The sequence below is a fragment of the Ovis aries genome, chromosome 23 (genome assembly GCF_016772045.2).
Source record: "Ovis aries strain OAR_USU_Benz2616 breed Rambouillet chromosome 23, ARS-UI_Ramb_v3.0, whole genome shotgun sequence".
NCBI lineage: Eukaryota > Metazoa > Chordata > Mammalia > Artiodactyla > Bovidae > Ovis > Ovis aries.
The window spans coordinates 10,431,047-10,459,044 of NC_056076.1; the positions used below are offsets into that span (position 1 = coordinate 10,431,047).

A 27,998-nucleotide genomic window follows, 5' to 3' on the forward strand; every position below is an offset into this window, starting at 1 on the left:
TTTCTCCTACTGCTATTATCTCTCTACTTTAATTTGAACAATTTAAAAAATAATCTTTAAAATCAATGGTGTTTTCTTCTATAATGTTTGATCTTTTGATATAACCATTTTGATCTTAGGTATTACATCATTCAGTTCTAGGAGTTTCATTTTTTTTTTTTCTTTCTTTTTTGTGTTTCATTATGTGGTCACTAAAATATTTGATTTAGACAGTTATCATCAATAACCGGCAAAACTTTAAAAGAAAGAGTGATGAGGAAATTCATAATAAATGGTTCAAGTGCCAGTACATGAAGCTAATAATGAAACTTAGGAACAAGAACACATCAAGACTGGAAATAACATGTGACAAAAGTAAGAAATTCTTGCCTTCAGATATGAAGCAATATTAAATGTAGAGTATCAGTTATGAGTATTGTTGACAAATATGTAAAATTACATCTAATCAAGATTCTACTAATTTAAAGTGAATAAAGAAATATATTAAACCACACTGTGGGGATGCAGTCAGAAAAATCCATAATGTGGGAAAATCCATGGGATCAATTACTTTTCTCAACACATAAATGGAAAGAAAAGTTAAATTTAGTGTGATGAGACTTGTGGGTTAAATGAGATTTAACAAATGTCTCAACAAACTACATGGTGTGAAAACAGCTGAATCTTGACTCAAAGATGTTTAAATAATTTTAATTTGAGTATTGTTTGAATATTTGATTGTATTGAAGACATTCTAAAATTTTAGTAGTTAATTTTGATTTTTAAAAAAGGTACACACTTCCAGAACTATGTTGAATAGTAGCGGTGAAAGTGGACACCCTTGTCTTGTTCCTGACTTTAGGGGAAATGCTTTCAATTTTTCACCATTGAGGATAATGTTTGCTGTGGGTTTGTCATAGATAGCTTTTATTATGTTGAGGTATGTTCCTTCTATTCCTGCTTTCTGGAGAGTTTTTATCATAAATGGATGTTGAATTTTGTCAAAGGCCTTCTCTGCATCTATTGAGATAATCATATGGTTTTTATTTTTCAATTTGTTAATGTGGTGAATTAGATTGATTGATTTGCAGATATTGAAGAATCCTTGCATCCCTGGGATAAAGCCCACTTGGTCATGGTGTATGATCTTTTTAATGTGTTGTTGAGTTCTGATTGCTAGAATTTTGTTGAGGATTTTTGCATCTATGTTCATCAGTGATATTGGCCTGTAGTTTTCTTTTTTTGTGACATCTTTGTCAGGTTTTGGTATTAGGGTGATGGTGGCCTCATAGAATGAGTTTGGAAGTTTACCTTCCTCTGCAATTTTCTGGAAGAGTTTGAGGAGGATAGGTGTTAGCTCTTCTCGAAATTTTTGGTAGAATTCAGCTGTGAAGCCGTCTGGACCTGGGCTTTTGTTTGCTGGAAGATTTCTGATTACAGTTTCAATTTCCGTGCTTGTGATGGGTCTGTTAAGATTTTCTATTTCTTCCTGGTTCAGTTTTGGAAAATTGTACTTTTCTAAGAATTTGTCCATTTCTTCCACGTTGTCCATTTTATTGGCATACAACTGCTGATAGTATGAGGAGGGAGGTGGGAGGGGGGTTCATGTTTGGGAACGCATGTAAGAATTAAAGATATTAAAATTTAAAAAATAAACTAAAAAGTAAAAAAAAAGGTACACACATACACACATATATACATATGCCATGTGTGCCTAAGTTTGCTTGTGTGTGTAATGAATCATTAAAATGATAGGACATTTCAAAATTTTTTTAATATCAGGAAATAGGCGTGTATACAGATTAAGCAAGACTGATCATGTCTTGATAATTTTGAACCTAAATGATGGCATATAGCTGTTCATTATACTATTTTGTGCTTAAATGTATGAAGATACCATAATATAAAGTTAACTTTGATGGTATTTACCTGACATTTTAAGTGTAATACATATCACTGCTAGTGATAGTTTTCCAAATTTATACAAATTATCTTTTCATAAAGAAAACTGTACTTGTTCCAAATGTTTTCATTGTTCATTGCTATCAGAAATATGTGTTTTATCAATTTCTAAGCAACAGACATAATTAAAATTTCAAATATTTAACATAGGGTAAAATTAATATTTAATTTTTACCACAGGTGAATTTTTTCTTTATTTTCATTAAGTAAACTTATAACAAAGAATATATCTGCTTGAAGGAATTAGAGAGGGACCATGGAATTCCCATTAACAACAGTATGTTTTTTGTTAATTAGCCTTTTTTAACATCTCTTACTAACAGGAGCCAAAGACCTAAGAAATCTATCAGGGACAATCAAAGATACATGGAGAAAATTCAAACAAGGTCATATGAAAGACTCCTAACTGAAAAAGATTTTATGACTTTTCTGTTGATTAGGGCATTGTTAGATCTGACAAAACTATTTTTCTTCTGCGAAAGTGAAAGTGAAGTCGCTCAGTCGTGTCCGACTCTTTGTGACCCCGTGGACTGTAGCCCACCAGGCTCCTTTGTCCGTGGGATTCTCCAGGCAAGAATACTGGAGTGGGTTGCCATTTCCTTCTCCAGGGATTTTTCTTCCTTAATCCCAACAAAGCCAATTTGGTTATGTGGAGACTATGTAAATATGGGAAATGAAAAGTTATTCTGTTTCATTTAAAGGTGAGAATTACCAATCATGTCATGGAGAGTTGGTATGATCAGTATCAGGTAAATGGGAAGTTCTAAATGGAAAAGTCCCTAGCTTGTTTTTTGGGTTTTTTTGTTTGTTTTTGTCTTAATTTTTTAAATTCATTTTTATTTATTTATTTTAGTTGGAGGCTAATTACTTTACAATATTGTATTGGTTTTTGCCATATAGTGACATGAATCAGCCATGAGTGTACACGTGTTCCCCATCCTGAACCCCCTCTTCTCTCCCTCCCCATCCCATCCCTCTGGGTCATCCCAATGCACCAGCCCTGAGCACCCTGATTTATGCATCGAACCTGGACTGGTGATCTGTTTCACATATGGTAATAAATATGTTTCAATGTTATTCTCTCAAATCATCCCATCCTCATCTTCTATTTAAATACTGAAAGATACCTTTCATCTCCATTTTACTTATTATAAACATTTAGCCATGTTACCCAAGCACTGAAATTTTTATTTTATTTTCTATAAATGGTTTTCTTTCTTTGTTAAGATGAAAAACATTTCTTTGGTATATATTTGCAATATAAAAATATCTTAGAGTTTCTATTTGCAAAGTATTTCATAACATCAAGATTATGAATCAGTATAAAATTTTAAGTCCCCCAGGTCTTAAGCTGAATTTTCTTTTTTTTCTATTTAATTAGCTATGTAAAATATCATAATTTAAGAAACTGAATTGAAAAAGAGAAATGTCACATTTTTACCTGGTTTGATAGTTGATTTAATGGAGTTTGAGTTTTACTGAAATAGAAAGAAGTAAGCTAGTTAAACTTTTAAAAATTTATCAGTGCCAGTTATCAGTCAAGGAGATTGGTAGGGCAACTTTTCCACCTTCAGGCAGATTTATAACAATAACTAGGCAGAAATTTGTAATTGTTCCATTCAAATTATTCCTACAAAATATGATTAACTAGCTTACCTGGAAAATAAATGCATATTTTGTCCCATTTTTACAGATGCAAAAGTTTTATCCTGCCTTCAATAATTCTGTGAGAAAGTATTTGTTTTGTTTTTAGGTGATTCAGGAGAATTTATTTATTATTTTTTTAGATTTATTTATTCTAATTAGAGGCTAATTACTTTACAGTATTGTAGTGGTTTTTGCCATACATTGACATGAATCTGCCATGGGTGTACACATGTTCCCCATCCTGAACCCCCCTCACCTCCCTCCCCGTCCCATCCCTCAGGGTCATCCCAGCACACGAGCCCTGAGCATCCTGCCTCATGCACCAAACCTGGACTGGCGATCTGTTTCACATATGATAATATACATATTTCAGTATTCTCTCACATCATCCCACCCTCACTTTCTCCCACAGAGTCAAAGTGTTATTTTTTAAATCTCAAAATATTGTTTTATTCTGTTCTCTAGGAATATGGAAGATACGTAAGAGTTGAAAATATTACAAGAGAGCTTAAGAGTTTTGTTTGCAGCACACTATTTCCCCTGGAGAGTACCATTTGGAATCCAGAGCAAAATGAATTGTTGGTTATTGCTGCCTTTTATGTTCGGAATTCCTCTCCTATGGCCTTACATTATAGCAACAGAAAACTCTAAAACAGAGGAGGTGAGGCACCCAGCGGGATCTCACTTGAGAATCAGGCGTGGCTGGATGTGGAACCAGTTTTTTGTACCAGAGGAAATGAATAAGACCAGACATCACATTGGCCAGGTACTGATTTTCTGAAAGTGCTACTGGAAATAACCTTGTAAATCTAATCGAATGAGTTGTGGAGGCTTCAGTATTTGATGAATTTTTCATTTTCTCAGTGGAACTATTAGAAAGGCTCAAACAACAGCATAACTGATTGTTTAATATTTGCAAACACCAAAAATATTCACAAAACTTGAAGAAGAGAGAAAGCTCTGCATTTCAAATTTCACTTTAGTCTCTCATGTGAAAATGCAGCCTTTATCAACATCTGGAAATCTGATGGTGTTATTTTTGGTAATGGATCAAAGCAACAGTAATGTTTACCAACAGTATTTAGCTGTATTTTCCATTATGCTAAGTGGCTGTTGATTTACTCCTCATTAATTTTTAATGAAATAGATTAATACCAAATACTTTTACAGTCATGTAGCTTGAAGAACCTACACACTTCATTTGATTAGTGAAGTTGAAGTAAAATGAATAATTATTTCACTTCTCTCTATAAAAACATTTTAAGAAAATGTCCTTAATGACACAAAACATTTCCTATTCATGTTTTCAGTTTTTATTCTTAGTTGATTTTCTTTAAACAGAGGTAATTATAATATCATGTCTTCTTCTCTGTAAGGCTCTTTCTCTGGATGAATGAACTCAAATAAGTTTAACCACTAATTAACTAGCACTAAAATTTAATTGGGCCCAAAGGGTGAAGCACTCAAAATTCATTAACTCCCTCCTTCTAGCCCTTTCAAAAGAACTTCTGTGTTAGTGTGTTGTCTGGATTCCACATGAGTTCATCTAGCCCATTAGCCAAATATATGACTACATTCAACCAACGACCTTGGTTAGGATTTTAGGCCAATTTCAGTCATTGGGGTGTGTGTGTGTGTGTGTGTGTGTGTGTGTGTGTGTGTGTGTATCTGGTATAAGTAATATTTCTCACGCCTTTTTTGACTTTCAGTGGTAAGGCTCTAAGGGAAGTGCATCAGTGCAATCAAAATGAGGACTAGTGATGTGATTAATTCACATTTTCTCATTTCTTTTTTTGCTTCTGCTCACTACAGATAACTTTTATTTCCTCCTTTCATATAGCATTTAGCTTTTTCATTCTGTAAAAATATTTATGAAAATATTCTAACAGATATCTTTCCTCTAAACAACCTCATTAGGCTTAAACAGTAACTGTTTAAAGGAGAGTTATAGCAAATATTTACATGTTTGTAGTGACAGAGCTGGTAAAAAGACAATATAGCTGATATGTCCAAAAATCACTTTCTTTTTGATCAGTTTGTTAAAAGGGGTTAAAATTTGGAAGCACAATGAAGTAAAGATTTAGTCAAATAAGATTTTCCAAATTGATTGTAAATACATAATTGCAAAAATGGTTTTGAATGGAAAAATAGAAAATGTATAATAATGAAATTGAAATGTGTTTAACTTATGCATTTTGTGACATAAATAGAAGATGTTGAAATTATGGTTTTTTTTAAATTAAATCTGAATCCTAAAAAGATCAGGCTCACTGATCTATGACAATCAAACTGAATATACTAGAAATGCATTTATCCATGACCAAATCTGACTTTCCTTGATCCTGATATTCAAACTATATTGAAATGATATTGGAAACCAGGGCATGTGATTCTTCTCATTTCTAATACTTATTTTAGAAAGTACATTTGTTTTCCTTAATTTCTCATCATTAGGGGATGTGGACTTCACTTTTATTAATAAGTAAGGACTTTCAAAATTTAAAAGCTGTAATTCTTTTTTCATTATTTCCAATTTGTTTCTTTTATTGTAAAACAATGATTCAAGACAGCATTATAATATTAAATTGCTCATTTTGCTATCTTGAGATATTCTCCCCACATAGAAAAATGTATTAATTAGTCCAGAATAATGATACATTGTACCTTGAGCTGTCAGAAAAATTATGAAATTAAGCTTGTGTCTATTGGTTTACTGTATATATTTTCAGAGAAGCTCTTACTCTGAAGAAGGGCATATTCATAAATAGTGCTCCCCAGCTGGCACAGTGGTAAAGAATCCACCTGCCAATGCATTAGATGTGAGTTCGATCCCTGGGTCAGGAAGATCCCCTGGAGGAGGAAATAGCAAACCACACCAGTAATCTTGCCTGGAAAATTCCATGTACAGAGGAGAACAGGAACACACCAGTATTCTTGCCTGGAATAGGATGGACAGAGGAACCTGGTGGGCTATATTCCATGAAGTCACAAGGAGTCATACATGAATGAGCACACACACACATTCAAAAACTGGAATATGAATAAGGAATCAAGAAAACCATGGATTCATGATAATTAGGAGGTCACTCTCTAATGCTTCTTTTCTTCATGTAAAATGAGTTAGATATGAAAAGTCATGTAGTATTATCTATATCATAACCTTTTTTAACATATAAAGTTCAAAATTTCATTAACACTAGGATAAATAAGCTATTTAGTGAGAGCCAAAGAATAGGTACATTTGAGAATTAAGTGGACTACATTGGAAAGAAAGAATTAGATCTAACTTGGCTTAAATTTGAGGACTAAAAGACCATGTTTGTAAGAGGGGAGGGGCTGTGTAGGCGAGGGTCTGGGGTCAAACAGGGCTTTGGTCCAAATCATAATTCAACCCCCAAACCATAAAACTCTATGAAAGTTTTTATATTTTTAAATCTCACTTCTCTTCTCTATTCAAAGAATTTATTAAATCAACAATATGTATTTTACAATATTAGTATGAGAATTAATTGAAAAAACTAATATAAAGCAATTTTCAGATTTTATGGATGATTGAGATTATTATCATAGTCTCAACATGCTCCCTAATTTTCTTACTAATATTTCCATGTCTTCTATGTGTTTTTAGCCTAGAGATAGAACATCACTATTTAAATTTATGTAAGTCATTATCTCTTTAACTGTCTCTAGATCCCAATCTAATATAAATATTTGAGAGTATGGTTTTAATGACTAAAAATGTAATCATCTGAGTAAACATGAACTGGCTGTGTTGTGCATAATGTATAAAAGAGACTTTGTTTTTCAATCATTATAGTTTCTAATTGGAATCATCTATTTAGAGTAATAAAATTTGTATACTGCTTTACAGTGAAATTTCAGAGTCATCTTCCTGGTGATAGATTTTAATCTTAAATTTAACATTTCACCTCATCTAATATGCAAAGAGTTGACTAATTGGAAAAGACTCTGATCCTAGGAGGGATTGGGGGTAGGAGGAGAAGGGGACAACAGAGGATGAGATGGCTGGATGGCATCACTGACTCGATGGACGCGAGTCTGAGTGAACTCCGGGAGTTGGTGATGGACAGGGAGGCCTGGCATGCTGTGATTCATGGGGTCGCAAAGAGTCAGACACGACTGAGTGACTGAACTGAACTGAATACAATATGGGAATTATATGAAATTATTAGTTTGGAGAATAATTAACAAACATGAAAATGAAACAGGTAAAATATATCTATTTTAACATATCTAGACAGTAAATTATCTCTCTTTGCACTTGCAGCTAAGATCTGATTTAGACAATGGAAACAACTCTTTCCAGTACAAGCTTTTGGGAGTTGGAGCTGGAAATATTTTTGCCATTGATGAAAGAACAGGTGACATATATGCTGTAGAGAAGCTTGATAGAGAGGAACGGTCCCTCTACACTCTCAGAGCCCAGGTAATCGACACCACTACTGGAAGGGCTGTGGAACCTGAGTCTGAATTTGTCATCAGAGTGTCGGATATCAATGACAATGAACCAAAATTCCTAGATGAACCTTATGAGGCCATTGTACCAGAGATGTCTCCAGAAGGTATTGCATATTAATTTACATCAAAGATGTACCTGTTAACAATGAAAACAAATTTAAAATTTCAAGCATATGTTTTGAACATGAATTATTTAAAGTTCTACCTGGGTACTTCCTTCTGCAAATCTGTTAAGTAAAATATTTGAAAAATTTGACTATACACTAAAATTTTATAAGCAATAATACTATTTATTATTAGGTAATTTGTCTTGTTAAAATATAATTTCAGTCTTCAATAAAAAATGGTTAAACATGTTTGAGTGATACATGAAATTATTTAACTTGTTCACTTATTAGTTTCTTCAGTATAAGAATTTACTTTCCAAAATATACTTTTGAATCTCAAAAAAAAAAAAACCAGGATCATCTCCATTTAAAAATAAGAGAAACCATTTTATAAGACAAAAATCTATAATCATCCAAACGAGGGATCATGAAAACTAAAAACAAAACAGTTGAAGATCTCGGTGTAGCCACATCCATTTTTAAATTTCTTTTTCAAACGCAATATCAGTTTAATAAATACTTTAACTATAAATACTTGTAAAGGAAAATGCTTTTCATGAGATATAATAATTGACTGCCTTGGAAATCAGACTTGTTTCCAACAGGGGGAAAATTATCATACAATCATACAAAATTTGTCCACTCTTTTTTTGTCAGAAAATTGTAACAAAACAACAAATAGTATATAATTTTTAATTCATAAAATGTATTTAATTGTGATAAATGAATTTATTTAAGTGTAATTCAATAATGATTTTTAAATTATGCTAAGGTGCTTTAACACTGCCTTATCTGAATTTGATCCATTATCCAGCATGTCTAAAAATGTAGATTCCATAATATACTTTCCTGATTCTTCACCCTTTAACAACTAGCAATTTAAAGACCCATTTCTACATGTATTCAAAACATAGATTTTTAACACCAGCATAAACAAATTTAGCTGTGGAAATGGGCTTCCCTGGTGGCTCAGGGGTTAAAGCGTCTGCTTCCAATGTGGGAGACCTGGGTTTGATCCTTGGGTCGGGAAGATCCCCTAGAGAAGGAAATGGCAACCCACTCCAGTATTCTTGAAGATCTCCTGGAGAAGGCAATGGCAACCCACTCCAGTATTCTTGCCTGGAGAATCCCATGGACGGAGGAGCCTGGTAGGCTACAGTCCACGGGGTCGCAAAGAGTCAGACACGACTAAGCGACTTCACCTCACCTCAATATATATCAAGGCCAATTATCCTTAGATATAAATGATGAATTAGTATTGTCCTGTCTGATCACCAGACAGAGATACATTGCTTTTTCTCCTTCCATCCTTCTCATCCTCCTTCTCCTTTTCCTCCTAGCTCTTTTCTTTTCCTTCTTCAACAAACATATGTTATAGATCTAACATGTTCTAGGAATTTTTTGTGAGACTGGGGATTTGGTTGTAAAGGAAACATATGAAGTAATTGCTAGTTAACAGACCTTATATTTTAATTATAGTGTACAAACTGTAAGCAACTATTTTAAAGAAGTCAGGTAATATTTGACCTTATCTGTTATTAAACTGTTAAATATGAGCAAAATATGATGATGGCTAATTGACTGGACAAAGTGGGGTCATTTAGGAAGTAATATTTACAGAAAATGATCCAAAGAGGCCAGCCATGCCATGTTCTGGGAAAAAATTCCCATGGCACAGTGAAGAGAGATGCAGAGCACATGGCAATGGATGAAATCTTGGCGAAGAATGTAGGTAGGGAAAGGAAAATATACAGGGTGACAGAACCGCTAGATATAAAGGAGTTGACTGGTGAAGGAGAATCAGTGGAATTAGACAGCCATATAAGAAAAGAAAGACATGAGAAGCAATGTTGCCAAAGAAGAGATCCTACAACTGCATGGAAGCTGCTGTGAGGTTGAATAAAATCAACAGAAAAGAGTGATTTTTTTCCAAGCATTTGTGCAAGTTTACATGTAAGTTTACATACACAAAATAAGTTTTTGCCAGACAATATGTCTGATAAAGTGGACAAAGTCAAATATACATCTTAAATTTTATTTTCATAAAGTCCTTTGCAACAACTACCTTGAAGATTAAGAGGCTATTCAGAACAACCAAGTTGATTTAAATTTTGCATTTTTGAGAAAATCTCTAAAGGATAATATAGGAAAACAATATCAACTATCAATGTAATGGATAGAATGCAGACTTACTGTATTACATACTTTGTTGTTATAAACTGCTTCCCAGGTGGCACTAGTGGTAAAGAACCTTCCTGCCAATGCTGGAGACATAAGGACACAGGTTTTTATATTACATGCTATGTTGTAAGTTTATTAAAGGATTAAGTAAACTGAGGAATTGCTCTTATTAAAACCTGAGAAAGTGATTTTTTGTAATTATACTTTCTTCACATAACAAGATAGATAAAAATTGATTTAGGAGATCCAATCACTTCAAGAGTCCAATCATTGGCTCTTTGCATTTACAAATAGTTTGGTCATCTGTGACCAAGCTGTGGTGACAACTCAGAAATTCAGTGACTTTTAGCTCTTTCAGTCACCAAGCGAAGGCTTTCCCTCTCTCTGGTATACATTCCTTGCTAACTGAACTTCAAGAAGTTATTCAATTTAACTTTGTAAGAGTTTCCATAAATTGCCCAATTCTAATTATAGAGTGGTGTCATAAGATAGAATAATAGGAAATAAGGGTGAGAGAATTCAGTGTACACATATACAGGTTTTGGGTTATTACTCCTTCCCTTAGCACACAATTTTCATAATCATTCTGCATTGTCACAGTAGTTCTAAGCAGGGTGATCAGCTCTCCAGTTCTACCACGGACCACCCTACTCACACCTATATATATATTTGCAACTTGTACTAGAAGCATTTGTCACTGATTTTTAATTTTTTTTAAATATTAATTCTTTCATTACAATAAGCCAGAGTGAATTTTGTAGACATCTATTGTTTTACTTCCAGTTTCTTTCAGAATGTGTGAGACATATGGGCAGTGAATGTAGTTCTTTTTAAGACATGATTAAATCTGAATGAGGGCCATATGATAAAACACAGTTAATCTGAGAAACTGATCAAATGATCCAAATGTGGATGAAGGATATCCTGATGATATACTTCAGGTTAAAATAGTCTGCATAAGATATCTTTCATTAATGTACATATAGGTCATTTATCCTTTAAAAATATATTTATTTCTAATATAGTTTAGAGAGAATTTAATTTTTGACCTATTAATGTTGTAGAGTCAACCTTATCAGTTTTAGTGAGAGTACACGAAAATGTTGATCAAATGAGTAAATAGAGGCTAAACAGTTTAGATTATATATATGACATACACCATGCTTCATAGACTGATTGAATAATACACATGAAATATAATACTCAATCACCAAGTGTCCGTTATCTATCTTTACTGGTATTATAAGGAAAGGGACACTTTAAACAATCATTGATTGTTTCCATGAAAGACATATCATTGGCCTCGTGGTGATTTTGTCAACATTCTGTGTACTGTATAACATTCCTAACTGCAAGCTCTTCATGACCCAGATAACCACAATGGTGTGATTACTCAAGTAGAGCCAGACATCCTGGAATGAAAAGACAAGTGGGCCTTAGGAAGCATCACTAGGAACAAAGCTAATGGAGGTGATAGAATTCTGATTGAGCTGTTTCAAATCCTAAAAGATGATGCTGTGAAAGTGCTGCACTCAATAGGCCAGCAAATCTGGAAAATGCACCAGTGGCCACAGGACTGGAAAAAGTCAGTTTTCACTCCAATCCCAAAGAAAGGCAATGCCAAAGAATGTTCAAACCACTACACAATTGCACTCCTCTCACTCGCTAGCAAACTAATGCTCAAAATTCTCCAAGCCAGGATACAACAGAATGTGAACCATGAGCTTCCAGATGTTCAAGCTGGATTTAGAAAAGGCAGTGGAACCAGAGATCAAATTGTCAGCATCCACTGGATCATGAAAAAAGCAAGAGAGTTCCAGAAAAACATCTACTTTTGCTTTATTGACTACAGCAAAACGTTTGACTGTGTGGATCACAACAAACTGTGGAAAATCTTCAAGAGATGGGAATGCCAAACCACCTGACCTGCATCCTGATAAATCTGTATGCAGCTCAAGAAGCAACAGTTAAAACTGGACATGGAACAACAGACTGGTTCCAAATAGGGAAAGGAGTACGTCGAGGCTGTATATATTTCTCCTGCTTATTTAACTTATATGCAAATAACATCATGCAAAATGCTGGGCTGGAAGAAGCACAAGCTGGAATCAAGATTGCCAGGAAAAATACCAATAATCTCATATATGCAGATGACACCACCCTTTTGGCACAAAGTGAAGAAGAACTAAAGAGCTTCTTGATGAAAGTGAAAGGGGAGGGTGAAAAAGTAGGCTTAAAACTTAACATTCAGAAAACTAAGATCAAGGTATGCTGTTCCATCACTTCATGAAAAATAGATGGGGAAACAGTGGAAACAGTAACAAACTGTATTTTGGGGGGCTCCAAAATCACTGCAGATGGTGATTGCAGCTGTGAAATTAAAAGACACTTGCTCCTCAGAAGAAAAGTTATGACAAACCTATACAGCATATTAAAAAGCAGAGACATTACTTTGCCAACAAAGGTCCACCTAGTCAAAGCTAAGGTTTCTTCAGTGGTCATGAATGGATGTGAATGTTGGACTATGAAGAAAGCTGAGTGCCGAAGAATTGATGCTTTTGAACTGTGATGTTGGAGAAGACTCTTGAGAGTCCCTTGGACAGGAAGGAGATCCAACCAGCCAATTCTAAAGGAAATCAGTCTTGAATATTCATTGGAAGGACTGATGCTGAAGCTAAAGCTCCAGTACTTTGGGCACCTGAAGAATGAACTCATTGGAAAAGACCCTGATGCTGGGGAAGATTGAAGGCAGGAGGAGAAGGGGTCGACAGAGGATGAAACGGTTGGATGGCATCACTGATGCAATGGACATAAGTTTGGGTAGGCTCCAGGAGCTGGTGATGGACAGGAAAGAAAGGCGAGGTGCAATCCATGGGATCTCAAACAGCTGGACGCGACTGAGCGACTGAACTGAACTGCAAGTCAATGTACAATTTTTCTTATACATGACAATTTCTCACAGAAAATATACAAAATATTATCAAATGATGGGTATTTCTTAATTGCTTCAATGCTTATTTATTATTACTGTTTATGTTACTTTACTATTTTTGAAGATTTCTACAGTTTTTTAATTACTGATTAAGAACTTATACAGGCTTGCTTCTCTCTACTGACTTTTTTAGAAAAAACATTTAGAAAATATTTAAAGCTTTTAAAGTTAATTAATCTGTATTTAATGAAATGTTATGTCTATAAAACTGAAACAGAAGGAAAGAAAGACAGAAACTGAAAAAAATATAATCAGATAATTAGAGTGATGTTAGAATTGACCATTCCTAAAGTCCTTCTAAATTTTATAGCTGATATTTACAAATTGTGAGTCAGAATAAAGCAAGACTTTATGAAATTTATTTTAGAAGTTCTGCCTCAAATTTGTATCATCTTAATTTATTTTACATTTATTATTTTCATGGTAAAAACACAGAACACAGAGCTTCAAAAATCTGTTTCCAACAAGACTCATAATGCTAGATTCCATATTTACATAAAAATCATTAGAAAGCACAATTAAATAAAGATATTTAAGTTAACCACTGATTTTAAACATACAAGTATTTATTTCCCATGAATTTTATTGATTGTTACTAAATTAGATTAAGAACACTTACCTTATCAAGCTGGTAGATTTTTACATTGCACTTTAAAAGAAAATTCATTAAAGTAGGCATTTTGTTGAAGGGAATGATATTAGCCAAATAATTCTGCTTATTTTCAGCTTGACATTATGTCAAGATCATTTTAATAACATTTATTAATATTTTTAAATTCTATAATTTTTGAAGAACTGGTTACAATATGGTTTTTGAAGAAAAACTGCTTTTAAATCTCCCTTCGATTACTTCACTAATAAAACATCTTTGAATAATCCTTAATTATATATTTTAGTGGGTTATTAAATATTTAGGTTGCATTAGATCTATACATTTAAAATTCTATATTGTATTTGGGAATAAGGGCTATTTTTTTATAAAGTTATATTTTCTTGTCTAAACAAAAGTATATTTGTTTCATAATTTATAAAAAGGAGGGCAGATCTTTCATTGCATATCATCATCTTTCTTGCTAAAGAAAGAATCTTAGAGAACTAGGATCCATTTTTCAAAAACCAGAGTCTTAATTTCTTGTAACTATTTATGTTCTCTTCAGGAACATTAGTAACCCAGGTGACAGCAAGTGATGCTGATGATCCTTCAAGTGGCAATAATGCTCGTCTTGTGTACAGCTTACTACAAGGCCAACCATATTTCTCCATTGAGCCAACAACAGGTATTCCTGGATGAAATAACGTGCAATTCAACATGATTCTAAGTTGGCAAACATCAGAGCAAAAATTCCCTGCCTACAAATGTGTTGTAAAGTGGACCAAATGTTTCCATAAAGAAGGAGGTTGTAATGTAATCTTAAGCATTTAATTATTTTTATTTTTTAGCTGATTTTCCTAAGGTTGAGAGATTAGATTTTTCACATCCATACCACAAATGATTTGTGTATGGATTATAAAGCATACCTAAGGATTATTACATTTTAAAAATATGGGAAAGAGACATTTACAAACAATTGACAAAAAAGTTGATGCAAAGAAAGCCTGCAAGCATATTAAAATTCTGTAACCTTAGTAGTCATCATGGAAATGCAAATTAAAATCACAGAGTTCCACCTGTACACCCAGCCAGAGTGTTATGTACTTTTGATTTACATGAATGTAGCATTTGATTTTTCTATCCGTGCTTCTTCAATTTCTGTTAATCAATTGAATACTTTATAAAATAAATAAAACAAAAGTTTTCTATATCTATTAAACATATAAGATTTTTTTAACATTGGTCATTTAACAAGTATGATTTCTTTGGTCACTGCAAAGATTAAATACACATAAAGAAGTTTATATTCTCTAAAGATGAAAAAAAGTACCTAACTAACCACCCCAAAATGTGGCAAGTGCCAGAAGGAGTAAAATTCTGTTTGTTAATGAGACAAGTATCATATCCATCTCAATGACATGAAAAGGTTTAAGCAATTAAAGCATGTGTTGGGTCTTTAAGTATTTCTTATTGATTCATTCATTTAGCAAATACTAAATATCTCACCTTTTATCAGTCAGGTCTCTTGTGAGAATCAGATTTTGAAAAGTATGATTTGAGTGACTATATTCTTAATTCTCCCAGAATAATGCCTAGTTTCTATTATCCTGAATGTACAAGTTAAAGTTATTTTAATATATGCAATGAATGGATGCCTTAAGACATTTGATTTTCATTCCCTTACATGATCTTGGTTGAGAAGGGTCGAATATGTAACAGGCGTTGTGTTTACAACATATTATGTTTACAGCAGTACGACATTGCAATATTAAAAAAAAATAAAAAGGAAGCAACTGGAATTCTTTCCTCTTGTAATTTAAATATAAATATTAAACATTTGCATATTGATAAATACATGCATTTAGTTTGTGTATATCATGAAGTAAAATAAACAAGGTTCAATAGAAGAAAGTAAGCACTATTTCATATTGTCTGGCAAGGCAGAAGGCACTGAAAACAGGATGCTGAGCTGAGCCTGCAGCCAAAGTGAGGAGAGGAAGGCATTCCAGATTATAGGAAGAATGTACAGGAAACCCCTGAGAAGGGGAACTGTTGAAGCTGTTAGACTGTCCAGGCACCAGGGTGAGAAAACACAACAGGAGGAAAGCAGAAAGTGAGTTATCTGTGAAGGAGACGTGGGCCAGGTGGCACCCGATCTTCTTGGCCATTTCGAGCCTTGTCTTTCCCTCCTATTCCTCGCTGGCTTCTCAAGTATTATATACTGAATAAATCTGCTAAAGCAATTAATTTCATTAGTAGAGGAGCAGTAGAGTGAGCAACAAGGCAATTAAAAGCCAAAACACAGAAGAGATAAGTTTTGGAGTGTGTAGAGGATCTAGGAATATATTTAAATTTGTTCATTCTGAAGATGAGAAGAAAAGTAAAGTAAGTAGGCAAAGTTAGTTGAAGCCTCCACACATGAGAAGTGAAGGTCTTTGTGTCCCTCTCAGTCTCTACACCTTTGGATATATAATTCAGAAGGTCTAATACTATTCACCTTTGCTAATAGCAAACATGATTCTCTGTTGAGTCACATCTAGGGAAGACAGTAGCAGCATCTGTTTCATATATTCTATGGTTTCCATATTGATTACGTATACTAGAATATAATTGTGAAACACCAGTCCACAGTTAAAATATCTTCAGGGTATGGTCCAATTTATCCTTCTTTTTTTTTTTTTTTTGTTCACGTATCACAGTTTTTAATAAATACCTTTGCCCAGACGTTGTTGAAGATTAGGCATTCCCTGTCTTATATTTGTATTATGTGTTCCCCAATCTTTAGGACTGCATTTTGCCCTCCTATTCACCATCTTAAGCTTTTCCTAGGTTTCTTCAATGATGAATAACGTATTATTGAATAATTTTATAGAAAGTGGACACTTAATACAACAATTTCATGGTCCAGTGTGGGTTTGAATATCTCTGTTGGTGGATTATGAGTAACTGTGAATCAAAAATCAGCCCTTCTTCACAGGTCATGACTCAAAATAGATTTTAACATCACAGGTGCACAGTATTTTTTGCATAAATTTGGCATTTTTATTTACACCTCTATCTATAGTAAGTCAACTTCTTCCAAGTTTAGGGGAACAATTAATTGTAGCACCCTAGTAACAGGTCAAAAAAGAAAGCAGAAAAATAAGACTTTCTTCCTCTCTCCCTGTGGTTTATCTTAGCATAGTATTTTATTAAGGATCTACTACTATTAGTATTGTGATGACTAAACTCTAGACAGAGTTGGTGATTAGTATATTGTCACCTTTTTATCTCCAGGGCAGCATCTGGCACATTGTAGTGATTCAAAATGTGTCAAACCAATGATCTTATGTTCAAATTCTTAAGAAATTAACTAGGGAGAAGCCATGGTTAATCATGAAATAATAATTGTCGTTTGTTACATTTTTAAAGGAAAAATAAGGATATCTTCTAAAATGGATAGAGAACTGCAAGATGAGTACTGGGTGATTATTCAAGCCAAAGACATGATTGGTCTGCCTGGAGCACTGTCTGGAACAACAAGTGTATTAATCAAACTTTCTGATGTCAATGACAATAAACCCATATTTAAAGACAGTAAGTAAGAAGTACCCTAACAAATGATTTTTGAAAGTATGGGAAACAGCGTAGACTAAGCCTTGATTTGGCAATGTATTAAAGCATCTGCTTTCAGATTTAGGATAGTGTCACTCTCTTCTCAAGAGTAATTTGTTGGCAATTTTTAATTTGTGCAGTTGAATAAATGATTCTTTTAACTTCGCCACAATGACAGATACATGGTAGCATACTTAAACTCTTACTTCCTGAAAACAGCAAAATATTACCAATTTTAAAGTGACATTTCTCCCGCTTAAAATAAGAGAACGATCTCACAAGGTAGTCTGTGTAGTGACTCGCTCTGTGCTTCTAAGGAAATCATGAATCCCTTTAAAGAAAAATTATACTGGATGTGCTCCTTTTTTTTAATTCTAAGATTTACTCTTTAGAATGTTATCATTCCTGATGATTTTTTACATTTTAGCATAAATTACAAATGATATATGAGTAACTAATTTTAATAAGTTTTATGCAAGTTACTTCTGAAAAGTAAAGAAAGGAAGCTTATTTATTTTTATTTGTGTCAATGTATTTCAAATATAACTGCCATTATATAAAAAGAATAGAGTCATCTGATGCCAGCATGCTTTTTCACAACCAACCAACTATTGCCACTCCATCATTTGTTTCTTTTTAAAATCATTTTATTGATGTATATTTTGGGCTTCCCTGATGGCTCCGATAGTAGAGAATCCGCTTGCAATGCAGGAGAGCTGAATTCAATACCTGAGTTAGGAAAATCCGCTGGAGAAAGGAATGGCTACCCACTCCAGTATTCTGGCCTGGAGAATTACATGGACGGAGGAGCCTGGTGGGTTACAGTCCATGGAGTTGCAAAGAGCTGGACACGACTTAGTGACTTTCACTTTCCTAACTGATTTACAATGTTGTGTTAATATCTACTAGACAGCAAAGTGATTCAGTTATGCACATATATACATTATTTTTCATATTCTTTTCCTTTATTATTTATCACAGGGTATTGTGATAGTTCCCTGTGCTCTACAGTAGGACTCGTTTATCCATTCTTTGTACGATAGTTTTCACCTGTTAGTTCTGAACTTCTAATCCATCCTTTCCCCCACTCCTCATGCCACTTGGCAACCACAAGTCTGTTCTCCATATCAATAAGTCTGTTTTCGCTTTGTAGATACGTTCATTTGTGTCATATTTTAGATTCCACATATAAGTTATAGCACATGGTATCTGTCTTTCTTTTTCCAACATAGTTAACTTAGTATAATGATCTATATGTCCATCTATGTTGCTGCAAATGTTCTTATTTCATTCTTTCTTATGGATGCATACTTCCACATCTTTCTATTTCTTTTCAACTATGGTTAATGCAATCCAGGTTCATATTCTCTTAAATCAAACTACTACAGTTAGAACTCAAATATTTGCTTTTAGACGCTACCTTCTTTAATTCATACTTCTATTTATTGGTAATTTTAGGTATCAGAGAATGCCTGAGTAATATTGAAAAACTTTGTATCAAATATAATTTGGCATTGTTGAAGGATACAACAGAAAATAAATCCATGAATAGTGAGAAGGTATGAATATGAATGGACTTCCCTGGAAGCTCAGACAATAAAGAAGCTGCCTGCAAGAAACCAGGGTTTCATCCTTGGGTTGGGAAGATCCCCTGGAGAAGGAAATATCTATCAATTTCCCTGGAAAATCCCATAGACAGAGGAGCCTGGCAGGCTATAGCCCATGGGGTCACAAAGAGTTGGACATGATTGAGTAGCTAATAGACATGCGTGCACACACACACACACACACACACAAATATGTATAGAAATTTGGAAATTCTATGTAGTGGGAAAGAACTTTCTGAGATATATTTAAAGAGAGAATAGTAGATATTCAAAAAGATGCAAGGGAAATGTTTAGACTGCAAAATATAAAGGGAGAGAGAGAGAGGTGTATTTAGAAAAAGCAGTTAGTGAGAGTGGGTATGTTTTTTTCTGACAGCGCATTAAATAAAGAGAGGGTGCTATATTTGGAAGTTCTTTATGTTGATTATCTGTGCAAAATATCCTGAATTTTGTTTTTGAAGGTTTATACCGCTTGACTGTCTCTGAATCTGCACCTGTTGGGACATCTATAGGAAAAATCATGGCATATGATAGAGACATCGGAGAGAATGCAGAAATGGACTACAGCATCGAAGACGATTCAGGAACATTTGACGTCATTACCAATAATGAGACCCAAGAAGGAATAATTATACTAAAAAAGGTAGATGCATTAAATTTTTTTGCTTTGAATAATAATGCAAAATCAAATCTGAAATACATAAAATTATTTTGTGTAACCAGTTAGTGTTTACTTCAACTAAGTAATTAAATTAAGATCTTGTGATTTTTAGTTTACAGAAAAAAGGAAAGATATGTGTGCTTTTAAAAAAATTCTAAGATGTTTCATTTTTTAGAATATAAACATATATTGCCTACATTTTAGCATAAATTACAAAGCATAATTTAAAAATAGCTAATGATCAGTTCTGTGCAAGATACTTCTGAAAAAATTAAGAAAAAAGTTCAGTTTTTATATTTCTAGCTATATATTTCAGATATAACTGATGAGAGAGATATTACAGAGCTCCTTGAATTACACTGTAGGAGAGTTTTTGAAAAAGATTTTAAAACAGAGGACAAACTTTTCAAAAATATCTTAAATAACAGGAAATTAATTCTCAACTCCCTAAGATACTTATACTCAGAAAAGTATAGTTTTAATCCTAAAAAAAACCTAGTTATTAACCAAAAACATTTTGTAATAGTTGTAAATAACAAATACACATAACATAGGGATTTTCTCCACAACTACTAAATATTTAATGACAATCTCATAGGGATCCCATAAATAGTAAAAACCTAACTGGAAACACCTGAGACTTAATTTATCAACAAAACCTTTTTTTCCCCCTAAGTAATTCCTTGGGTTTTCTGTGTACACTGTATTACTTTGCAGAAAGTGAACTTTGAGGACCAGAACCACTATCGTATTAGAGCAAAAGTTAAAAATCCCCAAGTTGATGAGCAACTCAGGGAATACCACACTGAAGCTTCCACCACTGTCATCAAGATCCAGGTGGAGGATGTTGATGAGCCTCCTGTTTTCCTCCTCCCATATTACATCTTTGAAATCTTTGAAGAATGCCCTCATGGATCCTCTGTAGGCACGGTCTCTGCCACTGATCCTGACCAGAGGAAATCTCCTATTGGGTATGTCTGGAAGCCCAGCTTTGCATTGATAAATGAGAGAACACAGATTAGCTTGAAAATAATTTTTTTTTATAAGTGGAACAAGAATATATCCAGACCTATATTTCTCTCTATGGTCACTTATAAAATTTGCAAAAGTTTAAACAAATCAAAACAGGAAACCTCACTGTTGGTTAAGATGCAAAGAAATAAGCACTTGCAAACATGGGCAAGAGAGAGGCTGTTCACCGAAATTCGATGCAATCAGCTCTATTAATTGGGATAGGGATGTTAGGGAAAAGAAACCCTTGATTATGCCAAGTCAGAGGAGAAACAAATTTGATGACAATATGGTTCATACAAATACTATTTGATTAAGTTAAAGTAAAAGTCGCTCAGTTGTGTCTGACGCTTTGCGAACCCATGGACTTATGTACAGTCCATGGAATTCTCCAGGCCAGAATACTGGAGTGCGTAGCTGTTCCCTTCTCCAGGGGATCTTCCCAGCCCAGGGATTAAACCCAGGTCTCCCACATTGTGAGCTGTTCTTTACCAACTGAGCCACCAGGGGATGATATTCAAAAGTTAACCAAGCTTTTACAAGATACCATTAAAGGCATAAAAATGAGTCCAATCAGTTAGAAATAAGTTTTTTTGTTGCAATTAAACTATATTTACCATCCATTAAATTAGTCTGTTACATTCAGATAATATACTTTCTGCCTTTTTAAAAAAAAATTATTCTCCTTGTAGTTCTTATTAAAGATAAAAGCAAAAGCTGTTATTATATTTGGCTGTGGTCACATTTTTCTCATATATGTTACATAATATTTGCATATAATCAACTTTAATGCTTTTGTATTTTTTTAAATGTCATATTTTCAGCTATGTTTTTACTCATCATTATTTCTGATAGCTCAGTTGGTAAAGAATCTGTCTGCAATGCAGGAGACCCTGGTTTGATTCCTAAGTCAGGAAGATCTGCTGGAGAAGGGATAGGCTACCCACTCTAGTATTCTTGAGCTTTCCTGGTGTTTCAAACAGTAAAGAATCCTCCCTCAGTGTGGGAGACCTGGGTTCGATTCCTGGGTTAAGAAGATCCCTTGGAGAAGGGAACAGCTACCCACTCCAGTATTCTTACCTGGAGAATTCCATGGACAGAAGAGCCTGGCAGGCTACAGTCCATGGAGTTGCAAAGAGTTTGACATGGGCTGAGTGACTTTCATAAAGCATTCATCATTCATTGCCTTATTTACACAACTGACATTAGATATTTAAATTATTTCTACAATTTGTCATTATAAATGATAGCATAATGAAAACTTTAATCATGAAAGTATTTATTAAGTTATGTGTTCTTTACTATCGTCAGAAAAACAAGTAGGTTAATAGACATGCTATTTAAAATTTAAACAATGTACTGTGCTTTGATTATATACACACACACATATATTGGAAGTCTTCCCTGGTGGCTCAGACAATAAAGAATCTGCCTGCGATGCAGGACACCCGGGTTGGATCCCTGGGTTGGGAAGATCCCCTGGAGAAGGGAATGGCAACCCACTCCAGTATTCTTTCCTGGAGAATCCCATGGACAGAGGAGTCTGGCAGGGTACAGTCCATGGAGTCACAAAGAGTCTGACACGACTGAGCAACTGACACACACACACACACACACACACACACACACACATATACTATATATATACTTATATTCATTACTAAGTTTACTGCTAATAAATAGGAACTATATCTACATGTTAGAAGGCAGCATTTTGTAATTAGGAATTACAGTGGGAAACTGGAGCATCATCTATCTTAAAAATGCAAAGAAGCTTCTTCTTTGTATTAGTAGCCCTTCCAAACAGCAAAGCAATACCCAGCATCTTGGAAGCCTGTGTAATTCTCTGGACTATAAATATGGAAAATAGATGAATAAGGGAAGGTGATGGAGGAAAACATGTATTAATAGTTGTTTTAAGGAGTCTAGTATGCTAGAAATTAGAACCTCGAAATTATCTGTAATAAAAACTCCATCATAAAGTTATAAGAAACTGCACAAGAAATCTTCCCAAAGTTTTTCATCTTATCCCTATTCTTTATATTACTTCATTGTTTAGATGACAGATAGAGGGAATAAATTCTTTTGCCACTACTGTGGATGATTTATTCCTTGGGCATTGTTAAAATTTCCTTTCTAACTAAACCTAGAGTCAAATTTTATAATTTTTATAAATATGGGAATGGCACTAAAATCTTTTCTGTTATTAAAGAAAAAGAAAGAAAATTAAAAACTTTAGAAGCAGTGAAATTGAAAATAGAGATATACAGTGGAATGATAGCTGGTTCTTCCAAAACACCGGTAGAAGTTATCCATCTAACCAGACTACCAAGGGGAGAAAAGAAGAGGCAAAAATTACCATTATCAGAAATGAAGGAGGGAATGCAATTATTGAACCTGTAGACATTAAACAGTATTATAAGGAGATACTAAGAACAACTCTATGTCTATGAATTCAGACCAATTCCTTGAAAGGGAAAAACTGCCTGCATTCACAGCAAAAGATAAATAATCTGAGTAATCAGGCTTGTGGGAAAGAGTCTAGCTCACTAGCTGGAAGGAGGTTTGTGTTTCTTTCAAGAATGACAAGGATTTCTTTCACCAGTGGAAGAAGCTGTCTTTAAACACCTTTCACCAAATCACAGACTTAGAGAACAGACTTGTAGCTCCCAGGGGGAAAGCTGGAGGAAAGGGACAGTTAGGGAGTTTGGGATGGACATGTACACACTGCTATATTTAAAGTGGATAACCAACGAGGAGATACTGTATAGCACCGCTGTCCATGGGATTCTCCAGGCAAGAATACTGGGTTGCCATTTCCTTCCCCAGGGAATCTTCCCAACCCAGGGACTGAACCCAGGTCTCCTGCATTGGAGGCAGATTCTTTACTGACAGAGCCACCAAGAAAGCCCCATAGCACAGGGCACACTGCTCAATGTTATGTAACAGCCTGTATGGGAGGGGAGTTTGGGGAGCAAAGGTACATGTATATATATGGCTGAGTCGTTTCCCTCTTCACCTGAAATAATCACAACATTCTTTGTTAATTGGCTATACCCCAATACAAACTTAAAAGTTAAAAAAAAATCCTCTATTACTTGTGCATAAAAGCATCCTTGAAAGATCTGGTGGAGTTGCACCTACTTGGGAAGATTTAGCCTTTGTTATGGGCTTGGCTTTTATGTGTCTCAGTTCTTCTGGGAGACAGGAATAGTACTTTTGTAGAGGTGTATGAAGATTAAGAACAGACTATAAAGGCATCCTTATATGCATGGAGAAATCATTTGTTTATATCATTCTGTCAGGAACCCTTTGCAGTGAGAAAACACCACACAACCACATTCTATTCACTCAGCACTTTTAGTGGAATGAAGAATCTTTAAAAAGGAATTACAAAGCAAACCAAAGATTAATCTGAACATCTAAACTTTATGTTTTAGGCTTTTTAGTCCATACTGTTTCTAATATATATTACACACTTATTTCTTATATGGTGAAGTGAAGTTAAAGTCGCTCAGTTGTGTCTGACTGTTTGTGGTGTTGGAGAAGACAGTTGAGAGTCCCTTGGACTGCAAGGAAATCCAACCAGTCAATCCTAAAGGAAATCAACCCTGAATATTCATTGGAAGGACTGATGCTGAAACTGAGGCTCCAATACTTTGGCCACCTGATGCGAAGAGCTGACTCATTAGAAAAGATCCTGATGCTGGGAAAGATTGAAGGCAGGAGGAAAAGGGGACAGAGGATAAGATGGTTGGATGGCATCACCAATTTAGTGAACATGAGTTTGAGCAAGCTCTGGGAAATGGTAAAGGACAGGGAAGCCTGGCATGCTGCAGTCCATGGGGTTACAAAGAGTCAAACACAACTAAGCAACTTAACAACAACTGTTTCATTTTGTCAAAAATATCTAACTAGGAAATGTGACCACTTGTTGATATGTAAGCAAATTGCTTATAAAGATTTAACAATGAGCAGAGCTAAAACTTGGAGAAGGCAATGGCACCCCACTCCACTACTCTTGCCTGGAAAATCCCATGGATGGAGAAGCCTGGTAGGCTGTGGTCCATGGGGTCGCTCAGATTTGGACACGACTGAGTGACTTCACTTTCACCTTTCACTTTCATGCATTGGAGAAGGAAATGGCAACCCATTCCAGTGTTCTTGCCTGGAGAATAACAGGGACCAGGGAGCCTGGTGGGCTGCCATCTATGGGGTCGCACAGAGTCAGATACGACTGAAGCGACTTAGCAGGAGCAGCAGAGCTAAAACGGAATTTCCTTAAAGCTTAATTCTCTGTAGTTTCTATTTTCATTTTCCCCAACAACAAACAAATTAGTGTGATATTTTTTAGAGACCTTGTTAAAATTCTCTCTTGCGAGTGAGAATGAGTGGCATGTCCAGATTTAGCACACATTATTTGAAAACTAGAGTGTGTTTCAGGTTTTTCTCCTCTGTTTCCATTGGGTTGAAGTGCAAATGTAGAAATTATCTTTTTGAAATTTTTCAGCATCATACTAGCTCTGTAGAATGTGGATTTGATATATTTTTGCTTAAAAAGAACAACGTATACACTTTAAAGTTGCACAGAGAAAATAATACTTTAAAGGAATTATTTGTGTCTGTATGTGCAGATATTCTATTACCAGAAGTGAAGTGTTCAGTGTTGATGACAACGGCACAATCTTCACAACAAACCCACTTGATCGAGAGACTAGTGCTTGGTACAACCTAAGTGTTATAGCCACGGAAAAATGTAAGTATTTACTTGAGAACCATATATTGGTTCACCATGTTTTTTTAACCCATTCAACAATCTCTAAACATAAGGACAAAGGGTAGCTTAAAGTGTTGCTGAAATTAGAATTAAATGGTATTTTATATATCAAGTGTATATCATTTATTTATCATGTATATCATTTATATATCAAGTGTTTATATATATAAGTATATATTATTTATTATTTAAAAGTTAACTGTTTATTCTTACTACAGCTTATTTATATACTTACCACAAAATATCTCTATTTTATTATGGCAATATATAATGTTTAATATAAGAAATGAATCATAGAAAATTCAGAAAAACATAAGAAATAAACCCACATTACTTGAAATTTAAAAACTTTAATTATTTATTATATGCTCTTACAATATTGTTCATGAATACATTTTAAATCAATTTTTAAACATTGAAAATAAATTTTGCAAGTTTGTTTTTTCACATTGGACATGTAAATATTGCCCAGTGAAATTTGCTCAAATAAAACTCATATCAGCTGTGCTAATGGTCACATCTTCAATAATCAATAGTAACCAGGTATTTTTCCATTTTCAGGTTTCAAAACAGATAAAATTATCCAGTTTACCAGTTAGTTTGTGTCTTTAAAATTTCAATTAATCAGTTATTAAATCAATCAAGCTCAAAATAATAGAGAGAACAGAATGGAAAAGACTATCAAAATCATCACTATTATAGTCAATGGATTTCATATAATACAGTAAAGGATTCGGTTTGTGAATTTGAAATGTATCAGAATGCATCCTTTCCAAACTGATTTTGCATAGAATTTTAATAATCGTGTTTACCTACTTGGCTTGTTCTTTAAAAGTCTTTAAACACATATCTTACTCCTCACCTTATTGAGCAGTTTGCTGATGAGATGCTGGAGTAGAAAGCATCACTTACATATTTTTTGTTATACACTGAGTGGCTCTTTGGCACCCGGGTAGATTGGGGCTGAGTCTTGAATTTTCTATTTAAACATTAAATGGATGGGGTGCAAATGTTTCAAGGGAATAAATGTCTGCTGCACAGAAGAAATGCTAAACCTTTTGGTGTCAGAAAAAACAAGGATGTTTAGCCTAAAAGCAAGAAGCTTTTGTTCACTGAATATTTGTGAGAAAAAAATTTATTGCTATTTACAAAGCTATTGAAGAAAGAATTCAGATCAGTTCAAAGGATGAGTGAACATCTTTGAAAAATGTGTTTCTCCAAGAAGTAGTTTTCAACTGTTAAAAGAGCATGTTTTAATGAAATTTATGTAAATAATTATCCACTGTAATTTTATTTTATATATAAGGAGAACTTAAGTAAGAATATTTCATTAACTTCTGTTAGATTAGAAGCATTCTTAAATTAGAATTTTAGTTATTATAAAGCAGTGTCTTTAAAATGGATTATGTATAATCTAAGACACAAATATTGTAAAAATTATAAAACACTTTATAAATAGAAAAAGATTAAAAATATGGTTAATGAAAAAATGCCTGTGAAAGGCAAATTGAAAATAAACAATATATTTATATTACATGAAATTTATTACTGAGAAGTTAATCATTGTTCCAGAAATAACTGATTAGAAATGTTATAAAGTTTAGAAATTACACATTTGTTGCTGATCTGCTTCTTGTGCTATAAAATTCATTTCTGAGAGTTAAAAAAAAAACTCATTTAAACTCATCTTTGAAGATATATTTTGTAAAATATCTGTTTCATTTTAAGGGAAATTATTTAGAAAGAACTTATATTACACCAAGCATCCAATTTTCATGCATTTTTTCCTCTATCTCTTGATTCATTTTTAATTCACATTATTAAGCTCACTTTAGAACAATTTTGGAAAAAAATAATTGCAAGTGCCAATTTTTTATTATGGTAATATTTATATCAAAAATAATTTTTGACCCATTTCAGTCACTTCAGACATATTAATATAAACAAAAACACCCAGATGGTGGAAAACAGGGCTTCATATAAAATTGTTACATAAAGCACTTGCTGCATGTGTTAACTATCTGGAAGTTTGTGACATATCAGTTATGTTGATTATAGGAAAGACATGCTCCAAATTAACATGTGTTTTCCCAGCAAATGGAGTTCACTGTGTGCTTAGTCTTTTTCCTGGAAAGTTTCCCAAATTAAGCATCAAGCTATTTATCAACATGACAGCTAAGTGAATTGTCAGGGGAGTTTGTAATTTCCTCAGTTCTGTCTCGCTGCAGCAGAAATTTGAAGCAATGAACAGACTATTGTTACAACTCAGTATATTTTGGCAAGCAAAGGAAAACACATCCTCCATGAGTAAGAGTGGGCCACCTAAAATTCATGAAGAGAAAAGAGGCCCCCCGGCTCAATTTTGGCTCCTCTTTTTGTATGTTTTTTCTCCTCCCAATGAACCTGCCC

The 27,998-nt window shown here is 34.0% G+C and overlaps 1 protein-coding gene across 1 annotated transcript in view; it reads left to right on the forward strand.

Moving 5' to 3' along the window:
- The window catches only part of CDH19 (cadherin 19), a 79,961-nt gene that overhangs the window by 25,311 nt on the left and 26,652 nt on the right, over window positions 1-27,998 (forward strand). Inside the window, exons 2-8 of the mRNA XM_004020602.6 lie at window positions 4,054-4,354; window positions 7,877-8,171; window positions 14,505-14,624; window positions 17,351-17,515; window positions 19,602-19,783; window positions 20,519-20,772; window positions 25,447-25,568. Coding sequence (XP_004020651.2) covers window positions 4,160-4,354; window positions 7,877-8,171; window positions 14,505-14,624; window positions 17,351-17,515; window positions 19,602-19,783; window positions 20,519-20,772; window positions 25,447-25,568 — 1,333 coding nt within the window. The 5' untranslated portion in view covers window positions 4,054-4,159. The remainder of the gene's footprint in view (window positions 1-4,053; window positions 4,355-7,876; window positions 8,172-14,504; window positions 14,625-17,350; window positions 17,516-19,601; window positions 19,784-20,518; window positions 20,773-25,446; window positions 25,569-27,998) is intronic.